The sequence below is a fragment of the Herpailurus yagouaroundi genome, unplaced genomic scaffold, assembly GCF_014898765.1.
Source record: "Herpailurus yagouaroundi ecotype Mexico unplaced genomic scaffold, PumYag 215, whole genome shotgun sequence".
In the NCBI taxonomy this organism is placed as follows: Eukaryota; Metazoa; Chordata; class Mammalia; order Carnivora; family Felidae; genus Herpailurus; species Herpailurus yagouaroundi.
The window spans coordinates 10,064,679-10,088,281 of NW_024412446.1; the positions used below are offsets into that span (position 1 = coordinate 10,064,679).

Genomic DNA, 23,603 nt, shown 5'->3' on the forward strand with positions numbered 1-23,603 from the left:
GCCCCATGAAGCAGGTGCTGTCATCATGTCAATTTTACAGACGAGGAAACCAAGGCACAGAGAAGTAACTTGCTCAAGGCTATACAACTAGTAAATGGAGGAGCTAAAATGTGCCTCTGCTCTTTTTTTGTAATCAAGGTTTTAATTTTAATTACCCTATAGTTAACACAGTGTTACATTAGTTTAGGTGTATAGTACAGTAATTCAACAATACCGTGTATGTTATTCAGGGCTCCTCATGGTAAGTGTACTCTTTAATCCGCATCCCCTATTTGCTCCGCACCCACCCGTCTGCCTCTACTCGTAACCAGCGTTCCAACTGCCCGCAGCTCTCTATGAACCCAGAAGGTCTACCTGTGCTTCAGGCAGAGATTCTCACAATCCCCGCAAGGGGAAAAGTCTGATTTCGTACAGAAACTCAAAGCGGGCAGTCTCTTCATGCTCACTGCTTGAAGACTGACCTCCTTTGGGTGAGGCACTCTTCCCACAGGCGGCTGACATGGCATGAGTCTGGGGAGAGCAGGGTCTAGAGGAAAGTTCACTTCATGCTTTCCTAACTCATGTGATCTTGGCTAACTTACTGAACCTTGTTTGCAAAATGCAGATGATTCTGAAGGTCTCTTTCCATTCTTAAACGTTTCTATGATTCTGGGCAGTCATCTTGGAAAGGAGGAGAGGAAAGACAGTTCTGCCACTGACCTTGATGCTGGAGTTCAGCTCTGTCACAGGGGTCAGTGCCAAGAGGTGGGCTCGGCCTTCTCAGAAGGGCTGAAGCTTCAGAATCTGAACTAACAGTGAGAGGCTAGAGACAACTCATGATGGAAAAAGGTGGTATCGGCTCTTCTCATATGATAAGCCACTCAGGAAGACTTGGAGGGTTTTATGGAATCATTAGCACAGAGCTCCCCTCTGGCCACAGAGCAGAGGAAGAAACAGCAGACCAGTTTATAAAGCTCCAGAGCGGAAAATTTCTGTTGGTGTCCAAACTAAGTTTTTGGCTTTCTGTGAAGTTTGGAAAGACTCATACTGATGTTTTAATCACCTGTTTAGTGTTCTGAAGACTCTTGTCGGCGGCCTCACTGAGCTTTTGCTCCAGCAGGCAGTGGGGAGCTGCTGGCTCACACACCGTCATCTTTTTGTGAGCCATTTCTTTCCCATGGCCATCTCCGACACCCTGTAGCTCTCTCCAGGCCACTTGGAGGGTATGAGCCAAAACTACGAGCCTCCCCACGGGAGGCGGAGGGCAAGCTTTCTGGCTAACTTCTTGCCAGATCCAAAGCCAAGAAGGGCCCTTTAAGAAAAGTCAAGGGGCAAAGAGGTAAGAAGTGGTCTCTGGAGATCAGAATACAAACTCAGGGTAGGGCACATTCTAGAAGCAAAAACTCATGAGCATGCAAGAAACCCATCAGGGAGGTTCAGGGTAGCAACATGTAGAACAAGTCAGCATTTTACTTCCTCTGCAATTTTCACTGCCCACAGCTTCCCAGTGGCTGAAATATCCCATTGTACTGGGAAAGCTGCGGTGGAGATGAACTGGTAACTGCCGGTTGCCAGGCATTATGTTATTTCATTTGACTATCACAGTAATCCTTTGAGACAGAAAGAGGAAGAGGAAACTGAAGCTCAGAGGAAACGAACATCTAGTAAGTGGTGAAGCTGGGATCTGAACCCAGATTCGTGTTATTCCAAAGTCTGTGTTCATTATACTTTGTAGCCTCTTAGAAGGAAAAATGGTACTTTTGGGGAAGAGGACTTAAGTTCAAGTCCTTTTCACTAAGGGATGTCTCCCACCCCCAGCCCCGCTCAGCAGCAGCCCAAAGGCCCAACCCCAGGACAAAATAAACAGTTCTGATGAGGCTGCGTTCAGATGAACACAAACCAAACGGATGCTTGGCTAAGCCATAGGCAAGAATAAAGGTAATGAAATTTAACATTTCTCAGCGTACCCGTCTTAAAAGGAGTTATATCCTTCAGATTAATTCCATTTCTCTGGACACAGTAGGGGCAAGACCTTAGCCGATCAGTTGATGAAATGAATGGATATGGGAAACTAGTCACTGCTGGGTGCCAACTTAAGACCTACATATGAGTGTCCCCAAGTTCTCTGTAGTACACAGTCGTGAACTCTGGATGTACTGTAAAGAGGCAAGTCCACCAGGGAGCATGGGGACAAGAAAAAGGAAATCAAAGTCGTCTCCTTCCACCTGGCACCCCAAGGCTCCACAAATCCATTAGCCTGAGACACTTTTACTGTGCAAGCAACAGGGTGTGTTGTTCATCTGGCAGCTCTTGGTCTTGGAGCAAGACGTGAAGGCAGAGAAGAGAAAGAACAATAGTTTGGTTCTCAGTCGAAAGATCAGGCTTAGGGAGGAGATGCTGATTTCTGCCTGAGTTCTCAGGGAGCACCGCCCTGCCACAGAATTTTGTCTTTCCTTGCCTTCTCTCTTCTTTTCGGGGGAAGCTTCCGCAACTGTCTGCTCTCTCTGGCTAAGAGTTAGCTTCCCTTTGTCTAGCCAGGACGCTGCACACATGCCATTGTTCCCTGCCCCATTATGCCTGAGTTCAGGCAGAGAAGCCGCCAACATGGCTTTCAGCAGAGGAAGGGAAGGGGTCTCTCAAGGGAACTCTGCTTACCGAGGAAAAAGAGACTCCTATAGTGGCAAATGGCACAGACTGCCCTTCCTCAGTGACCTCAGAGGAACTAACTTACAAAGGGTACAGTTAGAGGGGGACAGAGAAGGAAGGGAAAAGAGAGGGAGACCATGATCAGAGAGGTTTCATGTCCCACAGGAATAACTGTGAGGATGAGGAAAAGGCTGTCTTGTCATGAGGGCAAAATTAACCAGACCCATCTGATTAGGACAGAGGGAAGGAGGGTGCTGGGATAATGAATGGGGGCAGAAGCTTACAGACCATTGCATGCATGAAGGGATGTAGGAGAAAAGTGTTCCAAAGCTGATGACAAGGCAGACAGGAAACTTACATGTCCTTGCTGACAGGAAAGAAATAGTGAAATTCTGGGTCTCCTCTCATCTGCAGGATTTCTAATAGGCGTCTGAAGTTCACCCTCTTCCCAAGGATGTGCTGACAGCTGGGAATACTGCCCTTCAGGTCAGGCAGGGCAGGGGTCTAGACCTCTCCAGGAGTTCACAAAGAGGTTCAGTAAGGACTCAAACCACGATCCAAAACACAAATGGGACTGCCATTTCCTGTTGGGTTTCCATGCTGTAAAAAAGTGGGGGAGAAATGCCAACTACAAAGCGCTCGGTCTTCTGTGGAAAATGGAGTATGCAATGTATCCGGCTCCAGGTTCTGACTTGTAAATCTAAGTGAGAACTAGTTGCTAGCTGCTAGAGGATTATACTGTTAAAGAGATATTCCACCACCCAACCTGCCAGCCTTTCTGCTCACTGTCCATGGACTTCTAAAGAGCTGATGACAAAGTTGTCTTGGGCCTCTGTAGGAAGGGCAGCCTTGGGCTTTGGCAGCTCCTTCTGGACCCCAGTTCACTGTCCTGTGTTCTTAAACAGCTCTGATGGAACAAGCCATCTGTGAGGGTTATTTAGCTTGGAACTGGAAGAGGGTGAGGATGTGGAAAAAATAAACTGAGCAGCCAAAGGATGGGGCCAGAGAGAGAGAGAGAGAGAAAGGCAGGTGGCATGTTCGTGAGACTACGTGCCAGGGCTGACAGTGGGGTGGGATTGCAGAAAGGAATGGTGCCGGAAGGGGGCCAGTATGGGAAGCTCTGGAACACCCAGGACAGCATGATTTTCTTTTCAAAGTGTTTTGTTGTTCTCTGAAGGGCTCACATACCCTCACTTGAGGGTTACCATTATAGGAGGGTCCTGGGATAACGCAAGTGTAAGCACACCTGCCTTGCCTTCTGAATCCTGCCTAATTTCACACTGGGCCTGAATCCTAGCTTCAAAGGTAAATCCAACAGGTTTTCCACATCCAAAGCCACAAGATAATGGCAACGGCTGAAAGGGTAGAAAACGGAGACGGTGGAAGGTCTGAGGAAATCTTTATGAGTTACAGAAAACAGCAACAGAGACTGCAGGATGATCTGGAAGAGATATGGGAATCTGGTGTGGGACTAAACTGTAACCGGTTATTTGTTTAGAGTCTTCTTAACTGCCTCTCCACTCACGATGAAGAACATATAAATCGAGAGACTTTTATTTTCAAAATCTAGACATTTTCACTTATAATATCTCATTTAATTCTTAATGAGCTATCATGATGGGACAGACTACTTTCACCCTCTATTTTATAGAGAGTAAACTTAAGCCCAGACAAAATAAATAACTTACATGGAGTTTTCTTATGACCAACACAGAACAGAATGAAGACTGTGACTTCCATCTAATTCAGGGAGATTTATTTTTCTGCAGGTCGTTCTGGCAAAACAACACTGGACTTGATGGAATCTCACCTGACCCATTTCTGATCACCAAGCCTATGTAGTATATCCTCATGGGATTTGCAAAAGAGTCCAAAAAGCTGTTGTCAGAATATATTTCCGGTTCTTTACTAAATAACTCCAGGTCATTGGACTAAGAACAGGCTTGGAGGTAGCAAGCCAGTAACTATGAATGCTGCGTATCCTACTTCTTGCTACACAGAAAGACATGCAAACAATCACAGACTGCAGCTGACCCTTGAACAACACAGGTTTGAATTGCGTGGGGTCCACTTATACGCAGATTTTTTCTGATAAATACAGTATAGTACTGTATTTTCTCTTCCTTATGTTTTTTTCCCCTTATTTCAAGTTTTTATTTAAATTCTAGTTAGTTAACATATATGGTATATATGGTTCCTTATGATTTTCTTAACATTTTCTTCTCTAGCTTACTTTATTGTCAGAATACAATATAGAATACACATAACATACAAAATACGTGTTAATCGACTGTTTATAATACTGGTAATAAGGCTTCTGATCAACAGTGGGCTATTAGTAAAGTTTGGGGGGGAACCAAGATTTTTTCTTTTTTAATGTTTGTTTATTTTTGAGAAAGAGACAGAGCATAAGCAGGGAGGGGCAGAGAGAGAGGAGACACAGAATCTGAAGCAGGCTCCAGGCTCTGAGCTGTCAGCGCAGAGCCTGACGCAGGGCTCGAGCCCACAAACGGTGAGATCATGACCTGAGCCAAAGTCAGACGCTTAGCCAACTGAGCAACCCAGGCGCCCCTGGGGAGCCAAGTTTTATGCATATTTTCAACTGTGCAGGGGGTCAGCAGCCCTAAGGCCTGTGTTGTTCAATGGTCAACTGAACTTTGTGGTACAGTTTCACTGCTTCACACTGGTAAGACAGACAAAATTTCTGTACCAGCGTGTACTAGGGAAGCCCCACACAGCCTCAACTTTTTTAAAACTGACAACACAGAATTAAAAGCTATCAATGAATTCTGCTATTTAGACTAAAGCCACTCTTGCTGCTGACAAAGCAGAAGAGAAGCTCAATGGGAGGCACTGAAGATATGGTGGCATCTCGGCTTCCAAAGTGGCTTCTTCCACTGAAGATACGGTGGCACCTACAGGCCAAACTGAAGCTGCTTAGTGATGTGTAAACACATGGCACATGGTAAAAACAAACAAATAGTACAAAAGGCTGAATTTTAAAAACAAAATCTTCTCATTCTGATTTCTAGACCCTCTGTTCCCCAGCCCTGTGCCAGCTTCTGTCGTGTCCCTCAGAGATATATGCATATACTGCCATACATGATGAACTGTGGGCTCTCCCTATACTTCTTATAAATATATTGATATAAATGGTTATGTACTTTGCCATTTTTAAAAACTTAACAGCATATCTTAGAGATCATCAACATCATTTGTGAAACACATTTCATACCAAATGCTAAAGATCAACAACAATAAAGTTCTGGAACACATCCAGAAAACTTAACGTGTTTATTGCAACAGAGTTTCTCTGTGTTGGGAGGACTAAAAAACCTAGAAAAGGAAGCAAAACAAAGCAGACTGGAGAAAATAGCTGTTTGTTAGTCAAGTCCATCAGGTCTGGGAGTGGTCAGTAACAAGAGACCCCACAACCCGGCATGGTCTCAAATGACAAAGAGGTTGGGCCAAAGAAGCTGCATTTACATATCACAAAAGATTATGAAGTGTATGTATGTGCTCCAGTCTGCATGCTGCCCAGAAACAGTGCTTTTTCTGAAGCACACACATAGACATGCAAACAATCATCAACTATAATCCTTGAAAAATACAGGTTTGAGCAACATAGGTCCACTTATATGCAGATTTTTTCTAATAAATACAGTATACAGTATTGTAAGTGTACTTTCTCTTCCCTTATGATTTTTTCTTAAGTTCATTTATTTTGAGAGAGAGAGAGAGCGAGAGAGAGAGAGCAAGTGAGCATGCAAGCACTGGAGGGGCAGAGAGAGGATTTCAAACAGGCTCCATGGTCAGGGCAGAGCCCAACACAGGGCTTGAACTCACAAGCCGCCAAATCATGAGCTAAGCTGAAACAGAGTCGGACATTTAAACGAAGAGTCGGACGTTTAAACGTTTAAATGACCGAGCCACCCAGGCGCCCCTGATTTTCTCTAGCTTACTTTACCAGAGTAAATCAACATCAGGAGGGTCTTCATCAAATGTGAAGGCCAGAAACAAACACTGTAACATTTTTTTACTGAAACAGTAAATTGTGTTAATTTCATCTCTAAGTGTAACCCAGATGTTATGGCAAGAGGCACTTGTACATCTGAAGGCTCAGGCATCGCCTGCAAGTACTAGTCTCAGTTAGGGACAATATGAAGCTACTACTGAACAGAAAGTAAGATATTTGAGGTGTTTCAGGCTGGTCTCACAGTCTGAGGTTCCACTGTGTAAAAGTACCCTCTACTAGGGCAGGCTGTAACTTTTTGCTACATTTTAAGATATTCCACTGAATTCATTCAATAAATATTAATTAAGTACCTGCTATGTGTGCCAGCCTTATTCAAGACATAAGGAATAGAGCAACGAATATAACAATATTCCTGCTGTCCGTAAAGCTTACTGTTCTTGTGAGACTGAGAAACAAATAAGCAAATAAACACAGGACAAGTGGGAAGTCCTATGGAAAAAATTAAGTAGGGGAAGAGGGCCAGAGAGTAACAGGGTGGGGAGAGGACTGCTATTTTATAGAAGATGAGCAGGGAAAGGCTTCCGGAAAAAGTGCCATTAGAGCAGACGTGAAGGGGTGAGCCACTAGGCAGAGACAGCGTTAGAAGGGCTTGCCAGCCACACAGGGTAAAGGGAGAACAGGCTCTTCTAGCCCAGCTGCGTGAGAGAGGAGAGGCCTTTGTGAGTTTATGCAACTTGCACGCCCTCCATGCAGTTTCTGGATAGTTTCCATCACAGATGAGAGTTTTATGTTGAATTTTAAGTTGACCACAAATATTTAACTTCCCTGGACCACAAATGCAGTATCTTCTCTGCGGTTTAGCTGGCACCAAGCACATATTTACGAATCTCTATATGTCTGCCTGTTATTTAAATTTCTTATAGAAGTGCCAAGGTTTTTAGTTGTGATTTACCCCCTCTCACTCTGTATTACTGAATGCGAGCCCTAATCAGGCCTAATTCTTGGAGAAAGAAGATATCTTTACAATTGAAGTATAGGGTCTTCCTAATTAAATATCCTATTACTGCTTTCCTCGTCAAAAAACATCACTGGAGGGTCAGTTCTGAGTTCTTGTATTTGAATTACAATGTAAAAATTAAAAAACTTCTGTGTTTCCCCCCACTAGAGGATAAAAAACAAAACTTAGTAACTATCTACATACTCTTCCCACATTAAAAAGCAACATGAATAAACAAAAGAAGCCAGGTGTAATAAGCTCCAAGCTTCTAGATGTACGTCCTTATTTACATACCAATTCCTAAGAATGACAACCGGTGCAAGAGTTACAGAGTGACTTTTCTCCCCAGCTGCATCTCCACTAGCTGGCTTGAGCACGGGCTCTGGCTCCGCAAGAACGCAGAATTCTGGGTTATCCCTCATCCCAGGGCCAGTGTCTTTTACCCAGCTGGCAAGAGATCCACGCAGGATCAAATAAAGGCACACAGGCAGATCATCTGAAACTCTTGAGTTTCAAAACAACCATTCCTACCCCATTCTGGATACCTGACATTGCCTTCGTCTTTCTCAGTGCAGCTTACTGAATCTTTGGGCTACTCACATGCAGGCCAAGAGACTTGGGTCCCAACACAGAAAGACTTAAGAGACATCTTCATGAACCACTGGATTGTTTCTTCCTGCATTTTACAGGAGAGTAGTACAGCTACTTGCTATGAAGTATTAGGTCACACACACATAAATACATGCAAGTACGTTTTAAGAACAACGCTCATCTTAATAAAATGAACATGACTTTCAAAGTCTTCAGCTTGGAAGGCCAAAAACTTATTAAAAAACAAAACAAAACTAGCACTGGCTTGTAATTAGAATGGGTTTAAGCACATGCTTCTAAATATTTTGTCCATCCTTCCAGTTTTCCACTGACATGAATATATCAGACCTAGGCAATCACATACCAGAAAGTATAAGGAATTTTCTGCAAGACAAAATGCAGATGGGACTGGAATGTAGAAAAGCATAACTGATGTTCAATCCTCTGCCTGTTTGATAAGTACGGAGATGAGACCTTGGCAGCAGTGCCCCGTTAAATGCCCTCATCTTGGAGCAACTAGGACAAGAGCCAAGATGGGTCATGGTACACTTAGAAGGGCACAACTGGATCCTACCAGGGTATCAGAAGAACTTAGCAGTTGCTGGCTTATAACTGGTGTGGGTGCCCACGTGAGGCAGAAGAAAGACAAAGCTGAGGTTGGCTTCTTTCTAAAAGAGGCCAACAACCCAAAACAAGAACGCTAAGTTAAGAGACCTTGTCTACCACAGAAAACAAGGGTTTTTTGCTCTCAGCTATAACTATCTCTGCCTCTAGTTTCCCTTCTCTACTCCACCAGAAAATGTTTGTCTTTATCTGTACCTGAAAATCTTGAAGAGACCCGTCAAAATTCCCAAGGGACTGCTCCAATAAGGATGAAACAAACAAACAAACAAACAAACAAACCACAAAAAAACCCCAACCACCTAACATATGAAAAGGTGTTACAGTTGGGGGCGCCTGGCTGGCTTAGTCGGTACAGCATGTGACTCTTGATCTCAGGGTTGTGAGTTTGAGCCCCACACTGGGTGTAGAGATTACTTAAAGAAAAGAAAAAAAAAGAAAGAAAGAAAAGGTATTACAATTGAACAGAAGGATACAAAAGTAAGAAGTAAATATCTCTCTAGCAGAGTCACTGTGAAAATTTTGCAGACTTTTAAATTAATACTAATTAAGAGTTAACAGTAATTGCACAAAGACAGATAAACAGACCATTGAAGCAGAACAGAAAGTTAGAAAAAGACCCAAACATATACAATCACCCAACTTATGACAAAACACTACTGCAGTTTGGTGGAGAAAATGGAACTTTCAATAAATGGTGCTGGATCAACCAGGCATCTGGGAAAAAGTAACCTTCCTTCTACCTCATGCCTTAAACAAAAATTTGACATAGACTACAGACCTAAATGTTAAAGATAAAATAGCTTATAGAAGAAAATACAGAATATCTTCATGATCTTGGAGTAGGCAAACATTTCTTAAATAGGACATAAAAAAAGGAGCACCTGGGTGGCTCAGTGGGTTAAGCGTCTGACTCTTGGTTTTAGCTCAGGTCATGATCTCATGGTTTTGTGAGTTCAAGCCCCATATTAGGTTCTGTGTTGGCAGCATAGAGCCTGCTTGGGATTCTCTCTGCCCCTTCCTCACTCATGCTGTCTCTGTCTCTCTCAAATAAATAAATAAACTTAAAAAAAAAAAAAGGACATAAAAAGCACAACCGCAAAAGAAAAAAATTTGACTTCATTTAAATTAAGAACTTGTGTTCATCGAAAGACACCACTGAGAGTAAAAATATGAGCCACAGACTGAGAGAAGATATTTTTTTAAGTTTGTTTATTTTATTTTTTGAGAGAGAGAGAGAGAGAGACAGAAAAAGACAGAGAGAGTGAATCTCAAGAAGGCAATATGCTGTCAGTGCAGAGCCTGAGGTGGGGCTCAATTTCACTAACCATGAGATCATGACCTGAGCCTAAATCAAGAGTTGGACGCTTAACCAACTGAGCCACCCGGGTGCTCCATGAGATATTTTCAATATATACAACCAACATAGGACTTAATATTCAGAATATTAAAAAAATAATCCTACAAATCAATAAAAAGACAAACCACCCACAGAAAAAAAATGGGTAAAAGGCAAGAACAGGTACTCCATAGAAGAGGATATCCAAATGGCCTACAGCAGAAGAAAAGGTACTCAGCATCATTATTCACCAGCGAAATGCAAATTAAAATTACAATGAGAAGGGGCGCCTGGGTGGCGCAGTCGGTTAAGCTTCCGACTTCAGCCAGGTCACGATCTCGCATGTCCGTGAGTTCGAGCCCCGTGTCAGGCTCTGGGCTGATGGCTCGGAGCCTGGAGCCTGTTTCCGATTCTGTGTCTCCCTCTCTCTCTGCCCCTCCCCCGTTCATGCTCTGTCTCTCTCTCTGTCCCAAAAATAAAAAAAAAAAAAAAAAAAACGTTGAAAAAAAATATTAAAAAAAATGATGTGAAAAATGAGAAAGGGTTAAAAGAGAGAGAGAGAAGGAACTTCTGAGTGAAAGATTTAGAGCCTGAACATCCTAAGGGCATGTTAAGAAACTTAATAAGAGACCAACACCTTCATAAAGGGTGGCAAATCTGCAGCTTCCGTTTGTGTTCAGCTGGGAAAGAGTGCTGGGATCAATTTGTAATGCTTGTATCGTTGGCATGGAATGAAAGGACACCTATTAGCCATCTGCCAGACATATCTTGGTTCAGTCTTTAATTTCCAAGGATAATGAGAAAAAGATAATCCTATAAGTATTAAAAAAAAAAAAGAGCACACACACAAACCTGACTGGCCTCAGACTTTTCTGCCCAAATGCTAGTTAGCCATGCATGTAGAGGGCAAAAGAGAAAGCATTCTCAGATAAACTAAGATTTAGAGAGATAATAAACATTTTTCTTTCAGAAAAAAATCTTACTTAAATAATGTATACCACTAAAACAAGATATCAGTAAAAACCCAAGAACATTGTTGAAAAAGAAATCAAGAATATCTTCAACAAATAGCATTAAATGGCATTTTAAAAAGGAAGGCGGGGAAACTGTTACACATTAAAAGGGCCTTGATATCCTATCACCCAAATACAAAGGTATGGAGCTTGCCTATCAGATCTTAATTCTGATGAAGCTACTGTGAAATGGCACTAAAAAAAAGTTTAATTCCAGTATAGTTAATATTCAGTGTTATATTAATTCAGGTGTACAATATAGTGACTCAACAGTTCTATTTCTCATTGCTCAATGTGACAGGTGCACTCTTAATCCCCTTCCCCTATTTCACCCATCCCCGTCTCCACCTCCCCTCTGGTAATCATCAGTTTGTTCTCTACAGTTAAGAGGGTTTTTTTTGGTTTGTCTCTTGTTTTGTTTTGTTTTTTAAATTCCACATACAAGTAAATAAAATCTTTTAGCATTTGTCTTTGACTTATTTCACTCATTCTATATATCCACCCACGTTGTTTTAAATGGCAAGGTTTCATTTTTTATGGCTGAGAAATATTCCATTGTGTGTGTGTGTGTGTGTGTATACACACACATATATATAACCTCTTCTTTATCTAGCCTTCATCTATCAATGGACACCTGAGTTGCTTCCATAATCTAGCTATTGTAAATAATGCTGCTACAAACATAGGGGTGGATGTATCTTTTCTAATTAGTGTTTTCATATTCTTTGGGTAAATACTCAGGAGTGAAATTACTGGATCATATGGTAGTTTTATTTTTAATTTTTTGAGGAACCTCCATACTGTTTTCCAGAGTGGCTTCTCCAGTTTGCATTTTCACCAACAGTGCACAAGCGTTCCTGTTTCTCCACATCCTCACCAACACATGTTTCTTGTCTTTTTTATTTTAGCCAGTGAAATGGCATTTTTGAGATAATCTGGAGAATCTGAAAATGGACTTAAAAATTAATTTTGACATGTATAACCATATTATAGAAGTTATGTTAGGGAAAAAAAAGCCTTATAAGATAGCTACTCAAGTATTTTAAATGAATGGGGTTTGATTTAAAACTTCCAAGAATAAGGGGCGGGCGCCTGGGTGGCTCAGGCATCCGACTGGTTGAGCGTACAACTTCGGCCAGGTCATGATCTTGCAGTCTGTGGGTTCGAGCCCTGCATCGGGCTCTATGCTGACAGCTCAAAGCCTGGAGCCTGCTTCAGATTCTGCGTCTCCCTCTCTCTCTGCCCCTCTGCCACTCATGCTCTGTCTCTCTCCATCTCTCAAAAGTGAATAAATGGTTAAAAAAAAAATTCCAAGAATAAAAATTTGGCAGGGGGACAAGGAGAATGATTGAAAAAAATACTGGCAAAATGTTGACACCTGCTCAAGCTACATGATGATTCATTATATTATTCTCTCTACTTTTCTTGTAATGTCTGAAAATTTCAACAACAAAACCCAACAGAAAACAAAACCCAAAAAAAGTAAAAAATATTTCATTCTATATTAGTGATATTAACAGGATTCTAAAAATAGTACAAGTGTTAAAGAGTACAAACTTTAAAGAGATGATACACAATGTACACACAGTATAAAAACATTTAAGGACAATAGAGTTGAGTGTGTAAAATGGGTAATCTGAACACTACAGCATGGGTTTGAATTACTAGATGTATGCCCTTAGGTAAAGTGCTTAATCTGAGTCTTAGCTTCTTTAACTGTAAAATGGGAGATATAACAGTACTTACCACTGTTGTGAAGATTAAATACTGACACAATGTAAGCCTAAATAAATAGCTACTATTATGTAAAATCTCACTGACATCTATAAAAATTAGGAAGTGGAGGAGTGGTGAGAGAAGGGGGATATTTATTTTATTTTATTTTAAAATATTTTATTTATTGAGAGAGAGAGAGAGAGAGAGAGAGAGCGAGCGAGCAGGGGAGGGACAGAGAGCATCCTAGGCAGGCTCCATGCCCAGCACCATACTCAACCCAATGTGGCTCCATCTCACAACTTCAAGATCATGACCTGAGCTGAAATCGAGAGTAGGTCCTTTAACCGACTAAGCCACTCAGGTGCCCGGAGGAAGTCCTACACATATGCAAGGGAGGTGTGACAGAAACAGCAAGTTGTTTCCTATGATTTTTTCTGCTACTCTTTCTCTGTAATTGGACTCTTGAGTTTTCAGTTATGCATACAGTTGCCTAGAATAAAACTATTTCCCAGTCAACACTGCAACTAGGTTTGGCCATGTGACTCAGTTCTGGCCAACAGAATTAGGCAGAAGTGAGTATGCTCTCAGGATAGGTACTTAAAAGGAGAGGCATCTTAAAAAAATTTTTTTTTTTTACAATTACATTCCTCCTTTTAACTGTTTCTACTTCCCACAGGATTGTATGCAGATGAAATGGCTGGCATTCCAATAGCCATCTGAGACTTCAGGGGCCCTTGGAAATGAAAGCCATATACAGCAGAGGAACAAAATAGAAAGAGCCTTGGTCCATGACACCAGGAAGTGCCAAGCCAGAAAACCTCTGGGCTTCTTTCACTTGAGGGGAAAATCTACTATCTTATTTAAGTTACTATTACTGTATTTTGGAATTTTCTGTTTCTTGCAGCTGAACATAATCCTCACTAAAATGAGAGACTGTTATATCCTGCTTAATTCTTCTACTTAGTAAGTAGGAAAAAATTATTTAAAGCATTGTAGTATTTTAAAAATTAAAGATAAATGAAGGGAATTAAAATGCAATGACTATAGAGACAGTGGTTGCACAAAACCATAGATGTTCTAAATGTCAGTGAATTATTCATTTAAGTGGCTTGTTTTATGTTATATGAATATATGAAGTTCATCTTAATATTTTTTTTAATGCAATGTTGTAAATACAGTTTAGAAGAGACATACCTAAACAAAGAAATTTAGAGGGGCGCCTCAGTGGCTCAGTTGGTTAAGTGTCTGACTCCTGATTTCGGCTCAGGTCTTAGTCTCATGGTTCATGAGATCAAGCCCTACATTGGGCTCTGCACTGGCAGTGCAGAGCCTGCTTGTGATTCTCCCTCCCTCCCTCCCTCCCTCTCTTCTCTCTCTCCCCCCCACCCCGCTCACTCTCTCTCTCTCAAAACAAATAAACTTAAAAAACAACGAGATTTAGACAAAAAGGGGGTGAAGGGGAAGATAGGACAAAATCTATCAGGCAAAGACAAATACCAAAACAAAACAAAACACCAAAGTAGGATTCAAGGTTAGAATGAACTGAAATGAAAACAAAAAAAACCTTTGAAATACAGGAAGAAACTGACAAAAACACAATTGTAGTGGTAGACTAATTACTTTCATTCTTTAACATATCAACCAGGTAAAAATAATACAGACAATTAGAATAGTGTAATTAATGATAATTCAATAGCTATATACTGAATTTTGTATGCTACAAAAATATATTCTTCTCAAAATACATAAAACTTCAAAGAAAAAAAAGTATTACCTACTGTGTCACAGAAATTAAAAAAATTTTTTTTAAGTGTTTATTTATTTTTGAGAGAGACAGAGCATGAGCAGGGGAGGGGCAGAGAGAGAGAGAGGGAGATACAGAATCTGAAGCAGGCTCCAGGCTCTGAGTTGTCAGTACAGGGCCTGATGCGGGGCTTGAACCCACAAATGAGTCACAGAAATTTTTAATTTTTTTAATGTTTATTTTTGAGAGAGACAGAGAGAGAGCGAGCGAGAGAGAGAGAGAGAGAGAGAGAGCAAGCACGGGAGAGGGGGAGGAAGAGAGGGAGAAACAGAATCCAGAGCAGGCATCAGGCTCTAAGATGTCAGCACAGAGCCCGATGCGGGGCTTGAACCCACAAACCGCGAGATCATGACCTGAGCTGAAGTCGGACGCTTAACTGACTGAGCCACCCAGATGCCCCCACAGAAATTTTTAAAAACATCCCCAAGTAGAAATTAATAAAAAAAAGTTTAAGAAATCTAACTGAAAAAAAATCCATAAAATTTTCCCAAATAACTTTAGAATCAAAGAGACAAAAAAATCAAAATAATAAAGCCTATTTAGAAAACAATCATTAGAATACTACACATCTAAATGGATCAGAATGTGGCCAAAGTATTAGTAATGGTATATTCAAAGCCATAAAGTTTTTAAAAAAAAAATTTTTTTTTTTCAACGTTTATTTATTTTTGGGACAGAGAGAGACAGAGCATGAACGGGGGAGGGGCAGAGAGAGAGGGAGACACAGAATCGGAAACAGGCTCCAGGCTCTGAGCCATCAGCCCAGAGCCTGACGCGGGGCTTGAACTCACGGACCGCGAGATCGTGACCTGGCTGAAGTCGGACGCCTAACCGACTGCGCCACCCAGGCGCCCCTCAAAGCCATAAAGTTTTTAAGTAAACTAATAAAAAACAAAAAGGTTCAACAAAATAGAACCATGTCTAAGACAAATAAAAGAAAATAAAGATAAAAATAAAAATTACAGAATAATAAATATAAGAGCTAGTTTTTGAAAACTAAGAAATGCATACTGCTAACGAATTTAAGAAAAAAACGAAAGAACATAAATTAGCAATGGAACGTGGATATCACAATGTAGCCTTAATTTTTTTTGTTGTTGTTAGTAAGGACATTAAAAAAATGTGAAGATCTTAGACAAATGGATGATTTTCTGAATAAAGTAGGTTAACAAAATTGATATAAGAAGTGATGACAATGTTCCATATCACGATTGTGGTGGCATTTACACTAATGTATATTTTTGCCAGACTCATCCAATTGAACATTTTATTTACTTATTTATTTTTGTACTGTTTTATTTTATTTTAATTTTTTAAATTTACATCCAAATTAGTTAGCATATAGTGCAACAATGATTTCAGAAGTAGATTCCTTAGTGCCCCTTCCCCATTTAGCCCATCCCCCCTCCCACACCCCCTCCAGTAACCCTCTGTTTATTCTCCATAGAGGGTTTGTTTTGTCCCTCTCACTGTTTTTATATTATTTTTGCTTTCCTTCCCTTATGTTCATCTCTTCTGTGTCTTAAAGTCCTCATATGAGTGAAGTCATATGATATTTATCTTTCTCTAATTACACTTAGCATAATACCCTCTAGTTCCATCCACACAGTTGCAAATGGATCCAATTGAATATTTTAAAGCTAGTGAATTACTGGGGCATCTGGGTGGCTCAGGTCATGATCTCACAGTTTGTGAGTTTGAGCCCCACATCAGGCTGTCTGCTGTCAGCACAGAGACCCCTTTGGATCCTCTGTCCCCTTCTTTCTCTCTCACAAAGTAAATAAACATTTTTAAAAAGCTAGTGAGTTACTTATTCTATGTGTTTGCTGTATCTCAATAATTCTGCCTAAACATTTGACACAAGAACTAAAAAAACCTTTTGAAAGAATAAGGGAAAAAACAGAAAAAGGAGGAAGGTGTCAAAGTTTTTCTTTCCAAAACTACTATAGGCTGAGTTCCTTCAATTCATTCATGTGTTCAGTCAATAAATATTTATTAGTGGTATAGGAAGGGGTCTAGTCTCCAGGAACTATTTTTTTTTTTTAATTTTTTTTTTCAACGTTTATTTATTTTTGGGACAGAGAGAGACAGAGCCTGAACAGGGGAGGGGCAGAGAGAGAGGGAGACACGGAATCGGAAACAGGCTCCACGCTCTGAGCCATCAGCCCAGAGCCCAACGCGGGGCTCGAACTCACGGACCGCGAGATCGTGACCTGGCTGAAGTCGGACGCTTAACCGACTGCGCCACCCAGGCGCCCCTCCAGGAACTATTTTAAGCACGGGAGGTGAATACAGTAAATAAAAATAAAGTTTTTACATCCTACTGGGGGACAAAAGATAAGCAAAGCAAAAGCAAAAACAAAGCCTGCTGTCAGGTGATGTTAAGTGCTAAGAAATGAAGTAGGGGACAGAGAGTGCCTGGGGTAGAGTGTTCATTTCTATAGATCACGGGTAAAGAACTTTTTGATAAGGCTGACTCCTGAACAGAGACCTGAAGGGCACAGAAAGTAAACTACGCAGTGGGATAGCAGTGAATTCAGCAGAAGTGCAAAGGCCCGGAGCGTGACTTGTTTGGCATGACTGAAGAATGAGTAGGCGGGTTTGGCCAGAGAGGAGTCTGCGAAAGAGTGGTAGGAGGTGAGGTCAGAAAGGAAGTAGGCCCCAGTCAGTACTTGATATTTCTCTTTGAGTGAGAGGAACCCTCTGGAGGGGCTTGGAACAGTGCTGTTAAATAATCCAACTTACATCTTAAAAGATCACTGTGGCTGCTGTGTTGTGACTCAATGGAAGGGGGCAAAGATCAGAACAAGCTTATTGTAATAAGAGAAAGGAACATTTTAGACCAGGGTAGTGCTGGTGGAAATGGATTCTGCATGTATTTTAAAGGTGGAATGATACCTGTTAAGGTAGAATGATAGGTAGAATGTTACCTGCTAAAAGCCTGAGGCAGAATCTGAGAGAAAGAGTCAAGAATGACTCTCAAAGTAATGTGCACCTTCCAGGTCACAGAAAAAGCAAAGCTGCTTCCCATTCTTTTTATAAAGTCAGCACAACCTAATACTCAAATGAGAGCAAACATAGAAAGAAGAGACCAGGCCCACTATGGAAATGGATGTAAATAACCTGAATAAAATAACAGCAAATCAAATTTAGCAGACCATTAAAATACAACTACAACCACACCCAAAAAACAAACAACCCAGCAAGAAATGGGCAGAAGACACGAATAGACACTTTTCCAAAGACGACATCCAAATGGCTAACAGACACATGAAAAGAAGCTCAACATTACTCATCATCAGGGAAATACAATGCAAACCCATAATGAGATACCACCTCACACCTGTCAGAATGGTTAAAATTAACTCAAGAAACAACAGACGTTGGTGAGGATGTGGAGAAAGAAAAACACTTTTGCACTGCTGGTGGGAATGCAAACTGGTGCAGCCACTCTGGAAAACAGTATGGAGGTTCCTCAAAAAATTATAAACAGAGCTAACCCTATGACCCAGCAATTGCATTACTAGGTATTTATCCAAAGGATACAAAAATGCTGATTCGAAGGGGCACATATATTCCAATATTTATAGCAGTGCTATCAACAATAGCCAAATTATGGAAAGAGCCCAAATGTCTATTGACTGATGAATGGATAAAGATGTGGTGTGTGTGTGTGTGTATGTATGTTTTTTTAATGTTTTTTTAAATTTATTTTTGAGACAGAGAGAGACAGAGGCAGCGGAGGGGCAGAGAGAAAGGGAGACACAGAATCCGAAGCAGGCTCCAGGCTCTGAGCTATCAGCACAGAGCCTGATGCGGGGCTTGAACTCACGGACTGTGAGATCATGACCTGAGCTGAAGTTGGATGCTCAACCGACTCAGCCACTCAGGCACCCCTATATATATTTTTTTTTGATTGCCGAGCAATATTCCATTACACACATACACACACGTCATAAGACAATGACGGACATGTGTAAAGTATTGAAAAATTTCTATACTGAGTGAAGACACCTTTTAAGAAGTGAAATAAAGACATTTTCTGATAAAAGTACACTAAGACAATTTGTTGCCAGCAGATGTGCCCCATATGAAAAGTTAAAAGCTTTTCAAACCAGAGGAAAGTGATATCACTTGGATACTTGGCTCTTCACAAAGACAACAATTTTTCCATTCTCTTAAATTAAAAGAGATATATAGGTATGTTTATTATTTTTTTAAAAGTTTATTTGTTGATTTTGAGAGAGGGAGAGACCGCATGAGTGGGGGGAGGGGCAGAGAGAGTGAGAGAGAATCCCAAGCAGGCTCTGTGCTGTTAGCACAGAGCCCAATGTGGTGCTCGAAACCAGGAACTGTGAGATCATGACCCGAGCAGAAATCAAGAGTCAGATGCTCAACCTGGCCACCTGGCGCCCCTACAAAAGATATATAGATATGTTTAAAACAAAATTATAACATGTTACAAATGGTGCTGAGAAAACTGGATATCCACATGCTAAAGAACTCAGTTGGATCCCTACATAACACCAAATACAAATGTGAACTCAAAATGGATCAAAGATCTAAAAAAAAAAAAAAAGGATCAAAGATCTAAACTTATGAACCAAAACTACAAAACTCCTAAAACATAGGGGAAAATCTTCATGACACTGGATTTGCCAATGATTTATTACATATGACACCAAAAGCACACACAACAAAGGAAAAAACATAAAATGGTAATTTTTATGTTATGTATATTTTACCACAAACAACCTTATCAGCATGGGCTTTAGTGTTATTTAACACATTTTCTAATTTTAAATTAGTGGGAATAAAGTTTGCATGTCTTTGAAACAAAAACAACAAAACAACTTCCTGACACTGTCATGTGGGGTTTATAATGTATATGTTGTATACATATGTATGTTCTGGTATATACTATACAGCAACCATAATAATAAAATACAGAGCAGCTGCTAACTGGAACTGTATGGTTACAAGGTTTTTATGTGTTATGTGCAGTGGTACAACAGTATCTCTAAGTAGACTGAAAAGTTAAGGATGTCTGCTATGATCTACAGACCCACAACTAAACAAATTGTAAAGAGATATAGCTAAAAGCCAGTGAGTAAGTTAAAGTGGAATCCTAAAAAACAATTCAAATAATCTAAAAGAAGTTAGGAAAGGAGGTACAAATGGTACAAAACGGAGGAACAATGGGGCGCCTGGGTGGCTTAGTTGGTTAAGTGTCTGACTTCTGCTCAGGTCATGATCTCACGGTTTGTGAGTTTGAGCCCTGTGTAGGGTTCCAAGCTGTCAGTGCAGAGCCTGCTTCGGATTCTCTGTATCCCTCTCTCTCTGCCCCTCCCCTTTTGAGAGAGTGCACTATGCACTCTCTCAAAAATAAATAAATAAACATTAAAAAAAAAGAGAGAGAACAAAAATCAGAAGGGACAGACAAAACAGATAACAAAACTGTAAGTCTAAATTCAATCACAAGGATAATTGTATCAAATGTTAAAAACTAAATACCCCAACTAAAAAGAAGAGATTGTCAGGATGGATTAAAAAGTAAGACCCAACCATATGTTGTCAATAAGAGACATATTTTATTTATTTAATTTTTAATTTTTATTTATTTTAATGTTTATTCATTTTTGGGAGAGAGAGAGAGATACACAGTGTGAGTGGGGGAGAGGCAGAGAGAGAGGGAGACACAGAATCCAAAGCAGGCTCCAGGCTCTGAGCTGTCAGCATGGAGCCCGACGTGGGGCTTGAACTCACAGACTGCGAGATCATGCCCTAAGCTGAAGTTGGACGCTTTACTGGAACGCTTTTTACAGGAACCCCAATAAGAGATGTATTTTATAGGGGCACCTGGGTGGCTCAGTCGATTGAGCATCCAACTTCGGCTCAGGTCATGATCTTGTTGTTCACAGGTTCAAGCCTCACGTCTGGTTCTGTGCTGACAGCTCAGAGCCTGGAGCCGGCTTTGGATTCTGTGTCTCCCTCTCTCTCCATCTCCCACTCACGCTCTGTCTCTTTCTCTCAAAGATAAATAAACATTAAAAAAATTAAAAAAAAAAAAAGAGACACATTTTATATATAAAGACACAGACTGGTTAAAAGCACATGGATGGGAAAAGATACACCATGCAAATAATAAACTTAAGAAGGCTAGAGTGGCTATGTTAATACCCAAAAAGAAAAAAGAAAAAAAAAAAAAGATTTCAAGGCAAAGTATTACCAGAGAAAAAAGAAAGATATTTCACAATTATAAAACAATCAATTTATCAGGAAGCTAAAACTATCATAATTGTGTATGTGCCTAGAAATTAATAGAGCACCTAGATAAAATATTAGTAAAGACATAGAGGATCTGACCACTATCAACTACCTTGTTCTAACTGGTATTTCTAAATCACTACACCCAGTAATTATGGAATACATTCTTTTCATATACATATACTATGTTCTTCAAGACACAAATGTACTGTCCCATAAAACAAGTCTCAATAGTTTTTAGGGAACTGAATAATGAAGAGTATGTTCTCTGATCACAGTGGAATTAAATCAGGAATCAGTAACACCAAGATACCCAGGAAACCCCCAAATATCTAGAAATGAAGTAACACACTTCTAAAAATGAACATGTCACTATAGATCCTACAGACATCAAAATGACAGCAAGGAATTATTATGAATCATTTATACCAACAATTTGACACCTTAGATGAAATGGACAAATTCCTTGAAACCTTCAACTTATCTAAGGTTTTTATACAAGATAAAACAGAAAATATGAATATTTACATACATTAAATAAATGGATGGAATTCATTATCAAATTATCCTGTATCCATTACAGGAACTCTAGATCAAGGAGGTTTTAGCAGTAAATTCTATCAAATATTTAAGGAAGAATTAACACCAATATTACATAAACTCAGAAAATGGAGAAGCTGGAAGTTATACCTCCAAGTCATTTAATGAGGTCAGCATAACTCTAATGCCAAAACCTGACAAGGTTTAACAACAACAAAATTATAAAAATCTCTCATGAACACAAAGATCCTTACCAAAAATGCTGGCAAATCCAATGTAGCAAATAGGGTTTATTCAAGTAAGCCAAGGTTGTTTAAACATTTAAAAACCCAGGGGCACCTGGGTGGCTCAGTTGAACATCCAACTTCAGCTCAGGTCATGATCTCACGGTTTGTGAGTCTGAGCCCCGCGTTGGGCTCTGTGCTGCCAGCTCAGAGCCTGGAGCCTGCTTTGAGCTATTCTGTGTCTCCCTCTCTCTCTGCCTCTCCCGCACTCACACTGTGTATCTCTCTCTCTCCCAAAAATGATTAAACATTAAAATAAATAAAAATTAAAAATTAAATAAATAAAATACGTCTCTTATTGACAACATATGGTTGGGTCTCTGCCCCTCCCCTGCTTGTGTTCTGTCTCTCTCTCAAAAATAAACAAACATTAAAAAAAAATTTTTAAAAATCTATCACTGACTCCTAAAACTTAATTTTGGGAAAACAACCAACACAATTAAATGGGCAAAAGACCTGAACAGACACCTCACTGAACTAGATACACAGGTGACAAATAAGCATATGAGAAGATGCTCAATATCATAAGCCATTAAGGAATTGCAACTTAAAACAAACACAAGATACCACTGTACAGCTATCTAAACAGCTAAAATCCAAAACACAGACAACACCAAATGCTAGTTAAGGATGTGGAGGAATAGGAACTTTCATTCATTGCTGGTAGGATGCAAAATGGTACAGCTACTTTAAAGGCAGTTTGGCAGTTTCTTACGAAGCTAAACATATTTTTACTATATGATCTAGCAATTGGTAGATTTGGGTAAAATTAGGTATTTACCCAAATGAGTTGAAAACATATTCACACAAAATTCTGCACATAAAAAGAGCAGCTTGATTCATAATTTACAGCAGCTTTATTCATAACTGCCAAAATTTGGGAGCAATCAAGACTTCTTTCAATAGGTGAATGAATAAAAAACTGGTTCATCCATACAGTGGAATATTATTCAGAAATAAAAAGAAATGAGCTAACCTTAAATGCATATCACTTAGTGAAAGAAGTCAATCTGAAAAGACTACATACTCTAGGATTCTAATTATATGGCATTCTTGAAAAGGCAAAACTACAGAGACAGTAGTTAAGATGAGTGGCTACTAGGGGCTGGAGACGATGGAGGGAAGGAATGGATGGGGAGAGCACAGGGTATTTAGGGCAGTGAAACTATTCTGTATTCATACTGTAATGGTGGATACATGTCATTATACATTTATCAAAACCCACAGAACTCACAAAACACAAAGAATGAACCCTGATGTAAACTATGACCTTCAGTTAATAATAATGTATCGGGGCGCCTGGGTGGCGCAGTCGGTTAAGCGTCCGACTTCAGCCAGGTCACGATCTCGCGGTCCGTGAGTTCGAGCCCCGCGTCAGGCTCTGGGCTGAGGGCTCAGAGCCTGGAGCCTGTTTCCGATTCTGTGTCTCCCTCTCTCTCTGCCCCTCCCCCGTTCATGCTCTGTCTCTCTCTGTCCCAAAAATAAATAAACGTTGAAAAAAAAATTAAAAAAAAATAATAATGTATCAATATCCACTCACCAGTTCTAACAGATGCACCACACTAATGCAAGATGCTATTAATAGTAGAAACTGTTGGGGAGGGGGAGGGGGGTGTGGCAGGGAAGAGAGTGTCTATGATTTGAGTCTTTTAGCTCTCACAAAGTAATAGCCCTAAAAGAAAAACATGATAAACTAGATTTCATCAAGGGGAGCCTGGATGGCTTGGTTGGTTAGTGCCCAACTTCGACTTCCGCTCAGATCGTGATCTCATGTCTCGTGAGTTTGAGCCCCGCATCAGTCTCTCTGTTGTCAGGGCAGAGCTTACTTCA

At 40.3% G+C, this 23,603-nt stretch overlaps 1 protein-coding gene across 7 annotated transcripts in view; it reads right to left on the minus strand.

The window, feature by feature from the left end:
* The window catches only part of SMG6 (SMG6 nonsense mediated mRNA decay factor), a 227,631-nt gene that overhangs the window by 34,241 nt on the left and 169,787 nt on the right, over positions 1-23,603 (minus strand). Inside the window, exon 14 of one of the 7 annotated variants that reach the window (XM_040455515.1) lies at positions 2,726-3,225. The exons of the other annotated variants lie outside the window; for them this stretch is intronic. Coding sequence (XP_040311449.1) covers positions 3,160-3,225 — 66 coding nt within the window. The 3' untranslated portion in view covers positions 2,726-3,159. Of the gene's footprint in view, positions 1-2,725; positions 3,226-23,603 lie in introns of those variants that run through there. 7 annotated transcript variants of the gene reach the window in all.